This window comes from Pristiophorus japonicus, chromosome 3 (assembly GCF_044704955.1).
Source record: "Pristiophorus japonicus isolate sPriJap1 chromosome 3, sPriJap1.hap1, whole genome shotgun sequence".
Classification (NCBI taxonomy): domain Eukaryota; kingdom Metazoa; phylum Chordata; class Chondrichthyes; family Pristiophoridae; genus Pristiophorus; species Pristiophorus japonicus.
This window is the reverse complement of record NC_091979.1, coordinates 209,056,830-209,075,387: the sequence shown is the minus strand read 5'-3', so window position 1 is coordinate 209,075,387 and position 18,558 is coordinate 209,056,830. Positions and strand designations below refer to the sequence as shown.

General features: G+C 44.3%; 1 protein-coding gene across 1 annotated transcript in view; it reads right to left on the bottom strand.

The window, feature by feature from the left end:
* Positions 1–18,558, bottom strand: part of LOC139255129 (receptor tyrosine-protein kinase erbB-4-like) — a 1,872,364-nt gene that overhangs the window by 982,397 nt on the left and 871,409 nt on the right. Inside the window, exon 5 of the mRNA XM_070873872.1 lies at positions 11,175–11,240. Coding sequence (XP_070729973.1) covers positions 11,175–11,240 — 66 coding nt within the window. The remainder of the gene's footprint in view (positions 1–11,174; positions 11,241–18,558) is intronic.

The following is an 18,558-nucleotide window of genomic DNA, read 5'->3' as shown; positions in this document are numbered from 1 at the left end:
GGGGTGCTGACCCCCCGTTCGATAGTGACGGCAAGTCCTGCACAGTCCCCGGGATGGGTTGGGGCAATGTGATGTAGTGTCCGTGGACCAGGGTTGGGGCAATGTGATGCAATGTCTGTCGACTATATATAATGGAGTAATGGCAGTCCTTCAAATGAGCCTATGCTATGTGACCTTACTCATGTCACCCTGCCCCCTCCCCTGCTGCTAACCACTTGTCTGTTGTTTTCTATTTCCAGATGAGGAGTTGCATGCGCCAAATTCTTCAATGGAAGCCTCCACCTCAGGCCGTCATGTATGGGAGGAGGAGGGGAGGAGAGGAGGTGAGGGGAAGGGGGGGAGAGGGGAGGAAGGGAGGAGGAGTTCACGGAGCAGTAGACACCTCTTACACCACCGGTCAATACCTCATCCAAGGATGAAACATTCCTGGGCTTTGAGCCATTCGAGGCCCCGAGTACTAGTGCAGCGATGCACTCCCGGGATTGAATCCCATATGCCGTCTCTCCGGAGGGCGAGTCGGCAAAGCCGGTCTGCTGACAGACAGGCGGACACACAACTGGACATGGTGGGACTGTCCAGGGACAGCGTCCAGCTCACCCTATAGCTCCTTGAGGTATTGGGTAGGATTCCCACAAGCATCGCGACACCATCTGCGACCATGACGGAGGACGGGTTGCAGACTGTCCATGCGAGCTGCGAAACCTGCGAGGATGTCTATGCCTACGCGCAATTGATGGCCTCCATCTGTGACACTGCAGTCTTCAGTATCACACCCAGACCCACATCATCTGTGAATGGCGACACCGAGCAAGAGCTCGCACACAGAAGCCGGGCCTTCCATACCCCGAGCTTCTCCAGTGGATCTACACATGGCGTCTCCATTGTCTCTCCCCCCAATACAGCAGGACTCTGGCCACCTTGCTGCACGAACTCTTGGTACCAACTTGGGTTGGGTCATGACACGAGGGAGCTGGGTTAGGGTGAGTGGAGGGTGGGTGAAGAACCAGAGGTAAAAGACGTTCGGTGCAGGGGTTGTTGATTTGTTGCTGTTTTGTTTTATAAAAGTTTTTAAAGTTTACAAATTCTGTTCAAGTTGAAATTTTATTTAAGTTTCAAAAATATGTTTAACAGTTTACAATGTTTACTAAATTCTTTTGTTCACCTTCACCATTCTTGTGCAGTGTCTCATTTGCAGAATAAGAGTGGGAATAGTCAACATGGTGGGATAGCGTGGCCAGGCAACGGTAAAATGTACCGTTCACTCTTCAAGCAAAGCGTTGAATTATCAGCTGCTGATGTAAGACTTTTGCAGTGGTGAAAGCCCCATGAGGCCTCCCCTGTGGTGATGGTGGTGGAGGTAGTGGTGGCATGAGTTCCTCACCAGGCGTCTCTTCATAGTCTTCCTCCTCCTCCCCGCTCTCCTGAGGTGGTCCTGCAATCCCCATTGGCAATTCCTGTCCCCTCATGATGGCTAAGTTGTGTAGCATGCAGCACACCACAATGAACTCAGAGACCTGCTGAGGGGAGTATTGCAGGCAGCCTCCAGAGTGGTCCAGGCATCGGAACCACTGCTTGAGCACTCCAATTGTCTGTTAGATGAAGTTGCGTGTGACTACATGGGTCTCATTATAGTGATGCTTGGCTTTTGTCTGAGGATTCTGGAGGGGGGTCATGAGCCAGGTGGCGAGGCCGTAACCTTTGCCCCCCAGCATCCAGCTCTGGCCTTTGGTTGACGCTCAAACAGGCATGAGACACTGCTCTCATGCAAGATGAAAGCATCATGGATGCTCCCTGGATATTGGGCATTGACTGCCATGATGCGCTGAGTATGGTTGCAGACGATCTGTACGTTCACTGAGTGGAATCCCTTTCGGTTTCGGTAATCCGCTGGATTGAGTAAAGCTGCTCGCAGGGCAATGTGCGTACAGTCAAGGGCACCCTGAACCTTGGGGAAGCCAGCAATTCACCCAAAACCTACAGCCCTCTCATTCTGTGCCTCCTTGGTCATTGGGAACTTTATAAAGTCCATTCTGCGTGTGTACAGTGCATTAATCACCTGGCGAATGCAGCCATGTGTAGCGTGCTGCGAGATGGAGCATGTGTCCCCCACTGATGCATGAAAGGAGCCGGAGGCATAGAAGGCAAGTGCCACAGTCACCTTCACCTCGACGGGCATTGCAGTCCTGTTGCCGCTGGTAGGCTGTAGGTCTGCCTTTACGAGTTGGCATATCTCTGTGACCACCTCTTTTCGGAAGCACAGCCTTCTAATGCACTGTGCCTCAGAGAGCTGCAGGTATGAGCGCTGTTCCCTGTAAACTTGTGGGGGGTAAGGTCTCCTCCCCATACGTCTGGGACCTCTTCGATCATGTTCAAAAAGCTCATCAATAAGACTCCTTGCAACTCGACGCTGTATAAATACAGCACCCAGGAATAATGGCTGACATAGTATAGCCCCCATTTTTTTTTAAAATGTCATTAAATACCCTTTAAAATGAACTATAAACTCACATAAAACTTCACTGAGTAAAACGCAGCTTTCTTCTCCCAATCCTTTTATGCACTGAACTTCTGCTCCGTTTTTAAAATGGCAGCGTTAGCGCCAGACGCGCCCTGGGTCCGACCTGGGTTCGACTGGTTTTTGCTGGCAGCTTCCCGGGCGGACGGTAAATCGGGCGATATCACTGAATTTTCCATCCGGGTCGCCAGCACAGCACATCCAAACGGTGAAAACATTGGGCGGCTGCTAAGTTTTAGTGTCGCTGCAAAACCATTGCCGAAATTTCTGCCTGGGCACAAAATGTTGTGCGATTGGTTTAGCGTCCCAAAAAGTCGTTTTTGCGATTCGCCCTGGTGAAAACCCAGTCGCAAACCTGGCGAAAATCTCCTTTAACTGCAGACGTAACATCAGTAAATGGGACAGAATCTCATCCTGCGTCTCACAAACTGGGCAAGTTGCCATCTCTACTTGCCCAATCTTACATAAGACTATCATGGTAAAAATCCAGTTATGAGCCAATTTGAAATCCAGTTCAATCCAGTCTGGTCATTAAAAATTCACCCACACTCCCTTCCAAATCCTGTTGAAGTCCAGCTGTGAGTATATACTCTGCCAAAACTCCCAACCAGCATGTGTTTTGAATCATTCTCTAAATACCCGTAGAAATCTCGAGTATTTACAGTTGTCAAATTGGACCAACTCCTCCCCTTTCTCCAGCAAAAAGCTTGGAAAAGCAGGATGCATTTTACCTCCTTTGGAGATTTGCTCAGTTATTTCTTCCATCCAATCCTGTGGCATTGCCCTCACAATCTTCTCATACATGATCAAAATTGCCTTTTCCTCCACCTCCTGATCCTCCTCGCAAACCATGTCCCTCACTACCATTCCGGTAACCAACCTAGAATTACCTCGTATAATACATATTTCACATATATTTCTCATTGTGCGAGGCCCCTTGGGGAAGAGTGACCATAATATGGTGGAATTCTGCATTAGGATGGAGAATGAAACAGTTAATTCAGAGACCATGGTCCAGAACTTAAAGAAGGGTAACTTTGAAGGTATGAGGCGTGAATTGGCTAAGATAGATTGGCGAATGATACTTAAGGGGTTGACTGTGGATGGGCAAAGGCAGACATTTAGAGACCGCATGGATGAATTACAACAATTGTACATTCCTGTCTGGTGTAAAAATAAAAAAGGGAAGGTGGCTCAACCGTGGCTATCTCGGGAAATCAGGGATAGTATTAAAGCCAAGGAAGTGGCATACAAATTGGCCAGAAATAGCAACGAACCTGGGGACTGGGAGAAATTTAGAACTCAGCAGTGGAGGACAAAGGCTTTGATTAGGGCAGGGAAAATGGAGTACGAGAAGAAGCTTGCAGGGAACATTAAGGCGGATTGCAAAAGTTTCTATAGGTATGTAAAGAGAAAAAGGTTGGTGAAGACAAACGTAGGTCCCCTGCAGTCAGAATCAGGGGAAGTCATAACGGGGAACAAAGAAATGGCAGACCAATTGAACAAGTACTTTCGTTCAGTATTCACTAAGGAGGACACAAACAACCTTCCGGATATAAAAGGGGTCAGAGGGTCTAGTAAGGAGGAGGAACTGAGGGAAATCTTTATTAGTCGGGAAATTGTGTTGGGGAAATTGATGGGATTGAAGGCCGATAAATCCCCAGGGCCTGATGGACTGCATCCCAGAGTACTTAAGGAGGTGGCCTTGGAAATAGCGGATGCATTGACAGTCATTTTCCAACATTCCATTGACTCTGGATCAGTTCCTATCGAGTGGAGGGTAGCCAATGTAACCCCACTTTTTAAAAAAGGAGGGAGAGAGAAAGCAGGGAATTATAGACCGGTCAGCCTGACCTCAGTAGTGGGTAAAATGATGGAATCAATTATTAAGGATGTCATAGCAGCGCATTTGGAAAATGGTGACATGATAGGTCCAAGTCAGCATGGATTTGTGAAAGGGAAATCATGCTTGACAAATCTTCTGGAATTTTTTGAGGATGTTTCCAGTAAAGTGGACAAAGGAGAACCAGTTGATGTGATATATTTGGACTTTCAGAAGGCTTTCGACAAGGTCCCACACACGAGATTAATGTGCAAAGTTAAAGCACATGGGATTGGGGGTAGTGTGCTGACGTGGATTGAGAACTGGTTGTCAGACAGGAAGCAAAGAGTAGGAGTAAATGGGTCCTTTTCAGAATGACAGGCAGTGACTAGTGGGGTACCGCAAGGTTCTGTGCTGGGGCCCCAGCTGTTTACATTGTACATTAATGATTTAGACGAGGGGATTAAATGTAGTATCTCCAAATTTGCGGATGACACTAAGTTGGGTGGCAGTGTGAGCTGCGAGGAGGATGCTATGAGGCTGCAGAGTGACTTGGATAGGTTAGGTGAGTGGGCAAATGCGTGGCAGATGAAGTATAATGTGGATAAATGTGAGGTTATCCACTTTGGTGGTAAAAACAGAGAGACAGATTATTATCTGAATGGTGACAGATTAGGAAGGGGGAAGGTGCAGCGAGACCTGGGTGTCATGGTACATCAGTCATTGAAGGTTGGCATGCAGGTACAGCAGGCGGTTAAGAAAGCAAATGGCATGTTGGCCTTCATAGCGAAGGGATTTGAGTACAGGGGCAAGGAGGTGTTGCTACAGTTGTATAGGGCCTTGGTGAGGCCACACCTGGAGTATTGTGTACAGTTCTGGTCTCCTAACTTGAGGAAGGACGTTCTTGCTATTGAGGGAGTGCAGCGAAGATTCACCAGACTGATTCCTGGGATGGTGGGACTGACCTATCAAGAAAGACTGGATCAACTGGGCTTGTATTCACTGGAGTTCAGAAGAGTGAGAGGGGACCTCATAGAAACGTTTAAAATTCTGACGGGTTTGGACAGGTTGGATGCAGGAAGAATGTTCCCAATGTTGGGGAAGTCCAGAACCAGGGGTCACAGTCTAAGGATAAGGGGTAAGCCATTTAGGACCGAGATGAGGAGAAACTTCTTCACCCAGAGAGTGGTGAACCTGTGGAATTCTCTACCACAGAAAGTAGTTGAGGCCAATTCACTAAATATATTCAAAAGGGAGTTAGATGAAGTCCTTACTACTCGGGGGATCAAGGGGTATGGCGAGAAAGCAGGAAGGGGGTACTGAAGTTTCATGTTCAGCCATGAACTCATTGAATGGCGGTGCAGGTTAGAAGGGCTGAATGGCCTGCTCCTGCACCTATTTTCTATGTTTCTATGTTTCTATATAATACCAGATTTTATAAATAATACCTCTCCTGCAATGTTCAAAAATAAGGGCTGTTCTAAAAATTCCTCAGCACTCTTGGGCATAAACTGCACACATTTTAAAGATTGAGCCCTAGTTTCTACAACCCCTTTAAAAAACCGAGGGAGAGGTTTAATCGATTTCAAAAACATATTCCTTGTAATAAAATATTCCTTGTCCTCCCATCCCACTTAATTTTTTTTTAAATGCTGAAAACAGCTCTTCCAAAAACTTGTATTTGACTTCTGAAGAAATCACTCCACCCATTTAATTCTAAAGGATTTTTCTTCAAATCAATACCTGGGAAATTGAGTCCTTCCTGATTTTGCTGTCCAATGATGGTATTGTAAGCAACCGAGGCTGGTCTCCCTTCCCATAAAAACCTCATGCAAACTTCTCAGATGGACATTTCCTCACTCAGGAATATCCTCCACCGTCAATAAGTGTCATAGTTTAGATAGCAGGAGGACACCACTGACATCCTTCCTTACACTTTCAACCACCTTCTTTTCCATTTTCCCCAAATCTTTTAAATTTTCATAATCTTCAGTTCCCAATTTAATCGATCCACTTCATTCCTATCCTTCTTGCAACCCCAGAACTTCCAAAACCTCCACCACCTAAAAAGAGCTTTCCTCCAAGTACTCCCCCCAACTCCTTCCCGCAACCAGGTATTGGGACTTACTATAATTCACTCTGAAGCTCTACAATACTCCTCCACTGCTCCCAAGCTTTCCTCACTGACTCCCCATCTCTCAACGCTAAAGTTGTGTCACCTGCGTATTGGTGTATCACCGACACCTGCCCGGAACGGGGACCTGCAATCCCGACTACGCCTTGTTCGTATTGCATCATTGGTTCTACTACCAATGTGTACAACAATGGGTATAGGGGACAACCCTGTCTCACTGACCTCTGTATCGGAAAATACTTGCATAAAAAAGCCATTACATTTAACACAGCTAAATATGTTTGAATAAAAAATCCTTATCCATTAAATGAAATTGTTCCCGAAACCAAATGCTTCCAAAACCATCAATAAAAATTCATGAGAGACTCTATCAAAGGCTTTCTCTTGATCTTCCCTTGAAGCTTGAAGCTTCCCTCCCACTCTCTTCCTTGAGCTCTATCGTATCTCGGATTAAGACCACAGAGTCAGCGATGTCCCAGCCTATGACTCCATAGTACTGAGAGGGCGAAACTATCTGCGGAATCACCTCCTTCATACAATTTGCCATAACCCTCACCAAGATTTAATAATGTGATGGACCTCCAATTCTTCAGATCTCTTCTATCGCCTTTATTTTTATAAGCTAAGCTTATGATACCTCTACTCATAGATGGGGCCAGGCTTCCCTCAATTTTAATCTCCTTAAAAACTTCTAAGACCAATGGACTTAAGATCTCAAAAAATTATTTGTAAAATTCCACACTTAATCAATCGGACCCTGGACTTTCCCCCTCTTTCATTCCACTTATTGCTACTTTTATTTCCGCTAATCCGACTTCTTTGTCACACATGCTTCTCTCATCCTCCTTTAAACCCTCTTCAATAAAAGCACTAACCTTCTCCATCGTGAATTTGGAAATAGCTTCTTTTGTATATAACTCTTGATAAAAACTACTAGCCGCCTCCATAATCTCTCCACTTTCATTAATGATCTTTTTCCCAACCTTCAACTCTCCAATTAATGATTACCTTTGTCACAACTTGCTCCAGAAAATATCTAGTGCATCTTTGTCCCTCCAATGCATCTTTAGCCTTTACATGGAGAACTGCCCCTTGCATTTTTCAGTTCGCAATAATTCCCACTCTTCCTTTTAAAACCTTCCACTTCATCTCTGCTCCCTTATCCCCTCCGTCAACTGCTTTACAGATATCTGCAAACCTTTTGTTTCTATTCTCTTCTTGATGCTGGTTAGCTGTTGCTCTTTCTTTCACTATAAGGTACCGAAAAAATCTTTTACCTCATGTTTGAAACTGTCCCATCAAACTCTTTTTTCTTTCAAGAATAAAGATACCTTCCGAGCATTCTTTATTATATTTAAAATCCCTTCTTTATAAGCAATTTCATTCAGGTATCCACACCCCTGGACAGATCTTAACTCTGTACCTAATTTTAAGAACCAAAGCCAAGTGGTCACTAAAAAATACTTTTTTATAATAAATCTCCATCACCTCAGAACTTAACCCTTTCCGCATTAACAGAAAATCTATTCAGCTCTGTTTTAAAACATCATTCACACAACCTCTTCTGGAGAACTCACTTTTTATGGGGTTCAGATCCCTCCATAAGTTCCTCAAATTTAAATTTGCCATCATTTTTACAATCCACTTTGGTGGCAAAAACATGAAGGCAGAATATTATCTGAATGGCGGAAGATTAGGAAAAGGAGAGGTGCAATGAGACCTGGGTGTCATGGTACATCAGTCATTGAAGGTTGGCATGCAGGTACAGCAGCGGGTGAAGAAGGCCACTGGCATGTTGGCCTTCACAGCTAGGGGATTTGAGTATAGGAGCAGGGAGGTCTTGCTGCAGCTGTACAGGACCTTGGTGAGGCCTCACCTGGAATATTGTGTTCAGTTTTGGTCTCCTAATCTGAGGAAGGACGTTCTTGCTATTGAGGGAGTGCAGCGAAGGTTCACCAGACTGATGCCCGGGATGGCAGGACTGACATATGAGGAGAGACTGGATCGACTGGGCCTGTATTCATTGGAGTTTAGAAGAATGAGAGGGGATCTCATAGAAACGTATAAGATTCTGATGGGACTGGACAGGTTAGATGCAGGAAGAATGTTCCCGATGTTGGGGGAGTCCAGAAACAGAGGTCACAGTCTAATGATAAGGGGTAGGCCATTTAGGACCGAGATGAGGAGAAACGTCTTCACTTAGAGAGCTGTTAACCTGTGGAATTCTCTTCCGCAGAGAGTTGTTGATGCCAGTTCATTGGATATATTCAAGAGGGAGTTGGAAATGGCCCTTACGGCTAAAGGGATCAAGGAGTATGGAGAGAAAGCAGGAAAGGAGTACTGAGGTGAATGATCAGCCATGATCTTAGTGAATGGTGGTGCAGGCTCGAAGGGCTGAATGGCCTACTCCTGCATCTATTTTCAATGTTTCTATGTTTCTATCCCTCTGGAGTTATCATCCTTAAAGGTCATCTGTGCTAAAATGTCCATTCGAGATAAAAAAAATATATTAAAATCTCCCACATACAAGGGTTTTCTGCCTCTGCCACATCTGTGAATAACCTCTGAAAAAAACTCACACTGTAATGGTCATTCGGTGCACAGATATTAAAGAGATCACAATTCAATTCCACCATTTGTACCTTTAGCTGTAAAAATCTTAAGTGCCTTTAAAACACTGCAACAACTGCTGCAATTCTTCTTCCCCTCAGTCCTTTCATACTGATCGAGATTAATGTAATCATTGCTCCTTTCCACATAATGCTAACCCACTCCCTAATTCCATGTCTCCACCCCCCTCTGACTCCTCACTCTCGAGTTCTTCTGTAATCTCCCGTCCCTGTTCCCCGTCAGATACAGAATCTCCCTTCGAGAGTCTTCATGCTATCATGGTTTCTCCAACAGTGTCACACCTTTTGGCCTCACCTCCACCTTGCTCCTCGTTTCTTCTCTCTCTGGGACAATGGCACGTCTCCATCCATCTTGCTCCTTTTTGGCGTCTTAGTCTCCCCACTTCCATCCCGCTGCCCCTTTAAGGCTCCTGGCTCTTGTACCCTCTCCTTGTCTTTCCCCCTCCTGCTGCCCAAGATGTCTGACTCCCCATCTGTCTTTGGAATACTTACACTTACCACGCACCCGCCTCTGCTCCCCCCAAGGACACATGATTCTTTAGGGAGAGTTAGCCATATTATGGCTCAACTCTGTCCTTGACCCGTGATGTCCTCCACTGACTTTGTCCTTTTCCACCATACTAGGTATGTTTTCCACCATCTCCATCCTGTTTTCTGCTCCTTAATTTTCTGCCTCTTCTTGCGTTCTTTTCTCATTCCGTTCGCCGGCTGTGTCCTCCATCTACTCCACTCTTCTGGTCACTCCACTCATGCGTCCTACTCCTTCTCCCATCTCTTCGTCGCTCAAGGGGCTTCCTTCTGCCTCACATTCACAGCAGGTGGGGCCTTTGTGACACACCCCACAGCTCTCTGCATTGCAGTTCCAAACAATATGTCCAGACTCGCCACAGTTATAACAGCACAGGTCTGGAAGCTCCTTACAAGGTGGTCGTGTCCAGAAGTACTGCACTCCTTCCATTGTCCTGAATTTCATGCTGTAGGGTAATGACTTCACCCCCTCTGGGAACCGCACCTTTACATAATGTGTTCTATCATCTACCCACGTTCCTGGATAGTATCTCCTCTTTATTACTGAGCAAAGTTTAATGTCCCATGACTCCAACCTTTTTATCAGCATATCGTCCTCAACATAAATGGGCAGGTTTAAGAATGAGACCACTACCTTTTCAGAATACAGCAGAGATAGATTCAAGAACTTCTCACCAACCTTCAAGTCTTTCCACCTCCTCTCGGCCACTGACTGTCACCTTGAATCCAACATTCGGCTTTGGTCGGCAAGCAAAGTAACTTTCCTCACTGCAGTCCTCATGTACTGCCTGGATGATATCTTAAGCTTGTATCTCCTTATCCTGGCAGTGAACCACCACCATGTTTTCTTTTTCAAACCTCCTGGGGTCCCGGCCCAAATCTTTGGACCTTTTATTCTCCCTTCTCAAAACATGTTCTCCCCTGATTAAATTCATCCTGGGAGCATTATCTTCTGAGGGGTCTGGCACTTCAGGCCCCGCCCTGAATTTAAAAAAAAAACACCACCAACTTTTTACAAACTAATTCTAACTCCTGCAGTAATCAGCAGCATCTGCTCACTCCTAGCTCCTCCTACCTAGAGAGTGCTGCCCACTGAGCCACAGCTGGCACTCAGTGTCAGAGGAGTTTCAACCCAAAGAGATCTATTGAGATACACTTCACATTTGAATGAATGTTTAGTTTGTTTATATTGACCCAGCCTCTTCAAAAAAGTAATTCATTCAATTCCTACATGCATAAAATATTTGTCTCATCACCTAGTGCTCACTTCTTGTTCAGTTCTTAAATCAATTGAGCCTGAAAAACTAAAGATTGCGAATTACAAAGTAAAACTCCTCAAAATAGAGCATTACAATTATGTGACATACAAACACAGGCTTAGACCACTTGGGTTGAATGTCCTGTTTTTTGATGTGGATTCTATGTAAAAAAAGATCTGTATTTGCATCTGCACTTTTCGCGATCACATGTTCATCAGCACGTGATTGCTATAGACCCACTGTGTGAAACTGTTGGGAAAACCTGTGCTTTACGAAAGATACTCACGGGTCTGACATTGATTCTCGGATGGTCCCCAGCATCGGCCATTGCACGACTTGTGGCACCTCCCACCTGCAGACAGTAACCACAATTACTCCAAGATAGCACCGTTTACACAGCAAACACATTGACCTATCTTATATTTCAAAAGCACTTTCATTATCGTTAATTGTCAGGATGTGGGCGTCGCTGGCAAGGCCAGTATTTAATGCGCATCTCTCGTTACCCATAAGAAGATGGTGGTGAACATTCTTCTTGAACCGCTGCAATCGCTGTTGTGAAAGTACTCCCACAGTGCTGTTCAAAATCTCCAGATTACAAAAAGGACATAAATGCACTGGAGAAAGTGCAAAAAAAAATTACAAGGATGATCAGGAATGAGAAACTACAAATTTCAGGAAAAACTGAACAAGCTTTTCTCCAGGTAAGAGAAGACTGAGAGGTGGCCTGATAGAGAGAGACCAAAACTTGGGGCCATAAATGTAAGATAGTACTAATAAATCCAGTAAGGAATTCAGGAGAAATTTCTCTACTCAGAATAGTGAGAATGTGGAACTCGCTATCACATGGAGTAGTTGTGGCGAATAGCATAGATGAAATTAAAAGTAGGAAAAAAATGGCTCAGTTGGTGAACTCAACACATAACAGAAAAGGAATGAATTTCATCCTAAAGCACTTTACAGCCAATGGAGTACTTTTGAAATGTACTCACTGTTGTAATGGAGGAAATGTGGCAGCCAATTTGTGCACAACAAGGTTCCACAAACAGCAATGTGATAATGATCAGATAATCTGTTTTTAGTGATTTTGGTTGAGCGATAAATATTGACTAGGACACTGGGCAGAACTCCCCAGCTCGTCTTCAAAATAGTACCATGGGATCTTTTACGTCCACCTGAGAGGGCAGACAGGGCCTCGCTTTAACATCTCATCTGAAAGACGCGCCTCTGACAGTGCTGCGCCCCGTCAGTACTACACTGGAATGTCAGCCTAGGTAAGTACATGAGGGAGAAAGGATAGAAGGATAGGTTGGACCCAATGGCCTGTTTCTGCGCTGTATGCTTTATGTAATACTATGAAGCACTTTGTGGCATCCTGCAGACTTGAAAGGTGCAAATTAAATACTAGTTCTTTCTCTTTCTCACTTGTGCCAAATATCACCAATTGCCACTCTATTTGTAGCAGTATTTTTTCTGAATTACTGATATCTGCAAGGATCGAAGATTCTTCACAAACGCTGAACCTGTATGCATTCTTTTCGATCAGCAAGTGCTTTTGATTAGTGTCTGTATATCTGAGTACTCATTGATTTTCAGGTGATCAACCGAATGTCGAGGTTAACTTTGGAGAACGATCCCACAGAGTCATGCAACATGTGCTTCAAAGATTTAGAAATCCAATATCGCCTCAGCAAGAACAGCCAGAAACAGTTAACATAAGAACATAACATAAGAACATAAGAATTAGGAACAGGAGTAGGCCATCTAGCCCCTCGAGCCTGCTCCGCCAATCAATAAGATCATGGCTGATCTGGCCGTGGACTTAGCTCCACTTACCCGCCCGCTCCCCGTAACCCTTAATTCCCTTATTGGTTCAAAATCTATCTGTGATTTGAATACATTCAATGAGCTAGCCTCAACTGCTTCCTTGGGCAGAAAATTCCACAGATTCACAACCCTCTGGGAGAAGAAATTCCTTCTCAACTCGGTTTTAAATTGGCTCCCCCGTATTTTGAGGCTGTGCCCCCTAGTTCTAGTCTCCCCGACCAGTGGAAACAACCTCTCTGCCTCTATCTTGTCTATCCCTTTCATTATTTTAAATGTTTCTATAAGATCACCCCTCATCCTTCTGAACTCCAACGAGTAAAGACCCAGTCTACTCAATCTATCATCGTAAGGTAACTCCCTCATCTCCGGAATCAGCCTAGTGAATCGTCTCCGTACCCCCTTTAAAGCTAGTATATCCTTCCTTAAGTAAGGTGACCAAAACTGCACGCAGTACTCCAGGTGCGGCCTCACCAATATCCTGTACAGTTGCATTACAGTTCTCGCAATGAAGGCCAACATTCCATTCGCCTTCCTGATTAACTGCTGCACCTGCAAACTAACTTTTTGGGATTCATGCACAAGTACCCCCAGGTCCCTCTGCACCGAGACATGTAATTTTTCCCCATTCAAATAATATTCCCTTTTACTGTTTTTTTTTTCCAAGGTGGATGACCTCACATTTTCCGACATTGTATTCCATCTGCCAAACCTTAGCCCATTCGCTTAACCAATCTAAATCTCTTTGCAGCCTCTCTGTGTCCTCTATGCAACCCGCTTTCTCACTAATCTTTGTGTCATCTGCAAATTTTGTTACACTACACTCTGTCCCCTCTTCCAGGTCATCTATGTATATTGTAAACAGTTGTGGTCCCAGCACCGATCCCTGTGGCACACCACTCATCACCGATTTCCAACCCGAAAAGGACCCATTTATCCCGACTCTCTGCTTTCTGTAAGACTACCAATTCTCTATCCATGCTGATACATTTCCTCTGACTCCACGTACCTTTATCTTCTGCAGTAACCTTTTGTGTGGCACCTTATCGAATGCCTTTTGGAAATCTAAATACACCACATCCATCGGTACACCTCAACCACCATGCTCGTTATATCCTCAAGGAATTCCAGTAATTTAGTTAAACATGATTTCCCCTTCATGAATACATGCTGCGTCTGCTTGATTGCACTATTCCTATCTAGATGTCCCGCTATTTCTTCCTTAATGATAGCTTCAAGCATTTTCCCCACTACAGATGTTAAACTAACCGGCCTATAGTTACCTGCCTTTTGTCTGCCCCCTTTTTTAAACAGAGGCGTTACAGTAGTTGCTTTCCAATCCGATGGTACCTCCCCAGAGTCCAGCGAATTTTGGCAGATTAAAAATGGTGGCCAAAAGTAGGACCTTCTTCTGTAACTCAGCAGCACACCGTGTGGTTTATTTACTCATTGCATTGGATCATTGAAGAAGAATCTTTGGAGGAGCTAAGGAGAAGTCGCACCACTCAAAGGGTTGTGAAACTTTGGAATTCTCTATCCCAGAGGGCTGTGGATGCTCAGTCAGCGAGTATATTCTAGACAGAGATCAATAGATTTTTGGACACCAAATAGTGGCTGGAATTAATTCAACCCTCTTCGAGGGCGTGACAGGGTAGATGCTGAAAAGCTGCTTCCCCTGGCTGAAGAGACTAGAACGAGGGAGCATAGTCTCAGGATAAGGGGTCGGCCATTTCGGACTGAGATGAGGAGAAATCGCATCACTCAAAGGGCTGTGAAACTTTGGAATTCTCTATCCCAGAGGGCTGTGGATGCTCAGTCGGTGAGTATATTCTAGACGAGATCAATAGATTTTTGGACACGGAGGTAATCAAGAGATATAGGAATAAGGCAGGAAAGTGGAGTTGAGGTAGAAAATCTGCCATGATCTTATTGAATGGCTCGAGGGCCGTATGGCCTACTCCTGCTCCTATTTCTTATGTTCTTATAGTAACACCATTATTATTATAGAAAATGAACATGCTGGCTAAATTTACTAGTGTTCTCTGTCAATACGTGATAGGATGCACTTCTAATGATTTCACAAAAAAATTGGGAAAAGGTTTAAAAGACAGACCAAAATTTATCAATCAAACCCCACCTGCCCCGATCATCTTGTCTACGGGCAAAGGTAAAACCTCCCCATTGCACAGGCACAGTCCCTTTCGCAAAAACCCGCCATCACCATTCATTCCAGACCTGCGTGCCCCTTTTTTTTAAAGTTGTGAAATAGCCTTCTAGATATTGAAAGGGTTTGATCGGGTAGAGGAGCGAAGGGATCTGGGAATACAGATACACAAATCACTAAAAGTAGCGATGCAGGTTAATAAGGCCATATAATAAATGCAAACAAAGCACTGGGTTCAGTTCTAAAGGGATAGAATTGAAAAAAAAATTAAAATGGAAATAAATAGCAGGATTTGCTGATAGGGTGATGTGTAGAGGGGTGGGAGGAGGCTCATGTGGAGCATAAACACCGGCATGGATCTGCTGGGCCAAATGGCCTATTTCTGTGCTGTAAAATTCTATTCTATGTAAAGGAAAGCCTTCTGTACCTTCTTGCAAGGTTTTCTCAGTAATGATATACATCTCCAATTAAATATTTAGAAGACCATTGTCATCGGTCCCCGCCACAAACTCCGTTCCCTAACCACCAACTCCATCCCTGTCCCTCGCATCTGTCTGAGGCTGAACCAGACTGTTCACAACCTAGGCATCATATTTGTGAGCTTCCAACCTCATATCGCTTCATAACTAAGACCGCCTATTTCCACCTAGAACATAAGAACATAAGAAACAGGAACAGGAGTAGTCCATACGGATCCTCGAGTCTGCTCTGTCATTGAATAAGATCATGGCTGATCCGATCATGGACTCAGCTCTACTTCCCCGCCCGCTCCCCATAACCCCTTATCCCCTTATCATTTAAAAAACTGTCTATTTCAGTCTTAAATTTATTCAATGTCCCAGCTTCCACAGCTCTCTGAGGCAGCGAAGTCCACAGATTTACAACCCTCTGGGAGAAGAAATTTCTCCTCATCTCTGTTTTAAATGGGCGGCCCCTTATTCTAAGATCATGCCCTCTAGTTCTAGTCTCTATCATCAGTGGAAACGTTCCCTCTGGATCCACCTTGTCAAGCCCCCTCATAATCTTATACGTTTCGATAAGATCACCTCTCATTCTTCTGATTTCCAATGAGTAGAGGCCCAACCTACTCAACCTTTCCTCATAAGTCAACCCCCTCATCCCCGGAATCAACCTAGTGAACCTTCTCTGAACTCCCTCCAAAGCAAGTATATTCTTTCATAAATATGGAAACTAATACCGCATGCAGTATTCCAGGTGTGGCCTCACCAATACCTTATATAGCTGTAGTAAGACTTCCCTGCTTTTATACTCCATCCCCTTTGCAATAAAGGCCAAGATACCATTGGCCTTCCTGATCACTTTCTGTACCTCCATACTATCCTTTTGTGTTTCATGCACAAGTACCCCCAGGTCCCGTTGTATTGCGGCACTTTGCAATCTTTCTCCATTTAAATAATAATTTGCTCTTTGATTTTTTTCTGCCAAAGTGCATGACCTCACACTTTCTAACATTATACTCCATCTGCCAAATTTTTGCCCACTCACTTAGCCTGTCTATGTCCTTTTGCAGATTTTTGTGTCCTTACACATTGCTTTTCCTCCCAACTTTATATCGTCAACAAACTTGGCTATGTTACACTCAGTCCCTTCTTCCAAGATGTTAATATAGATTGTAAATAGTTGGGGTCCCAGCACTGATCCCTGCAGCACCCACTAGTTACTGGTTGCCAACCAGAGAATGAACGCGACTCTCTGTTCTCTGTTAGTTAGCCAATCCTCTATCCATGCTAATATATTACCCCCAACTCCGTGAACTTTTATCTTGTGCAGTAACCTTTTATGTGGCACCTTGTCAAATGCCTTCTGGAAGTCCAAATACACCACATTCACTGGTTCCCCTTTATCTACCCTGTTCGTTACATCCTCAAAGAATTCCAGCAAATTTGTCAAACATGACTTCCCCTTCATAAATCCATGCTGACTCTGCCTGACCAAATTTTGCTTTTCCAAATGTCCTGCTACTGCTTCTTTAATAATGGACTCCAACATTTTCCCAACCACAGATGTTAGGCCAACTGGTCTATAGTTTTCTGCTTTTTGTCTGCCTCCTTTTTTAAATAGGGGCATTACCTCCGTAACAGCTCCCTTCTTCACTCCTGTTTCAGCTCTTCTGCTGCTGAAGCCCTCATCCATGCCTTTGTTATCTCTAGACTTGACTATTCCAACGCACTCCTGGCTGCCCTCCCACGTTCTATCCTTCGTAAACTTGAGGTCATCCAAAACTTGGCTGCCCATGTCCTAACTCGCACCAAGTCCTGCTTACCCATCACCCCTGTGCTAGCTGACCTACATTGGCTCTTGGTTAAGCAACACCTCGATTTTAAATTCCTCATCCATATTTTAAAATCCCTCCATGGCCGTCCCCTTCCCTATCTCTGTAATCTCCTCCAGTCCCACAACCCCTGAGATGTTTGCGCTCCGCTAATTCTGCCCTCCTGAGCATCCCTGATTATAATCGCTCAACCATTGTTGGCCGTGCCTACTGTTGCCTAGGCCCCAAGCTCTGGAATTCCCTCCCTAAACCTCTCCACCTTTCTACCTCGATTTCCTCCTTTAAGATGCTCCTTAAAACATACCTCTTTGACCAAGCTTTTGGTTACCTCTTCTTATTTGGCTCAGTGTCAAATGTTTTGTTTTGTAATACTCATGTGAAGTGCCTTGGGATGTTTTGCTATGTTAAATGTACTATATAAATACAAGTTGTTGTTGTTGTTGTTCCTTCAGTCCCCTGAACCTAACCATGGGTGTGTGGCCATTGTTCCATGTAAAATTCAACTTGTGACTGCTCGTCAACTTTAGGATGTAATAATAGCACTCTGTTTATCAGAGTCTAACATTCATTTTTTTATACCATGGCTATGGGGAAAGAGCAGTGGAGTGGAACTAATTGGATCGCTCTTTCAAAGGATCAGCATAAGCACAATGGGTTGAATGGCCCCCCTCTATGCTGTGTGATTCTACGATATTGACATCTAGTTACACCAGATAAAAGCAGGTCACAGGAGCTTACTTTTCAAACGCCACAGACCATCTATAGTCTGTCTGTCAGTCCTTGGACCTTCTTTTTGAGCTGTTGCTTGTTGCGGAGGTTAGAGAGATTTGTCCTCTTTAGGGTCATTTTTCCCCCCCCCAGATTTCTCTAAAATGATATCTCAGTAATTTCTTTGACGGGTTCAAAAGGTTATTGCTGTAATTACACATCTTGTCACAGGCCTTGTTTAAGTGTCACGTTGTTGCTGCATTAGAGTTCATTTTAGGTAATTATCTCTGCAAACTGCGGCTGGTTGGCATCGCCTGTGTATAATTTGCTGTCATTCCACACCATCTGTTTATTTGTACCATGCATGTATTGGTTGCTTGTTCAAAATACATTTTAATGTTAACGTACTTCTCGGAAAAGAAAGATGTCTTCATTTACTCTTGTTCTCTTTTTACATATTTTTACATGGGCTGTCCTAATAATTCCATAAAGAAATTGGCAATAGGTTCACCAGACAGAATAAGATTTCCCAATCAAACTTCACTTACTCACATGATGGATCACCGGGAATCTGTTCGATATACTTACCATCTTTTTAATAAAAATGTTCCTTGTGCCTTTCCTATTTTCTTTTGCTGTCCTCAGTTTGTAAATATGACCTCTTGTGCTTAAACTCTGTGC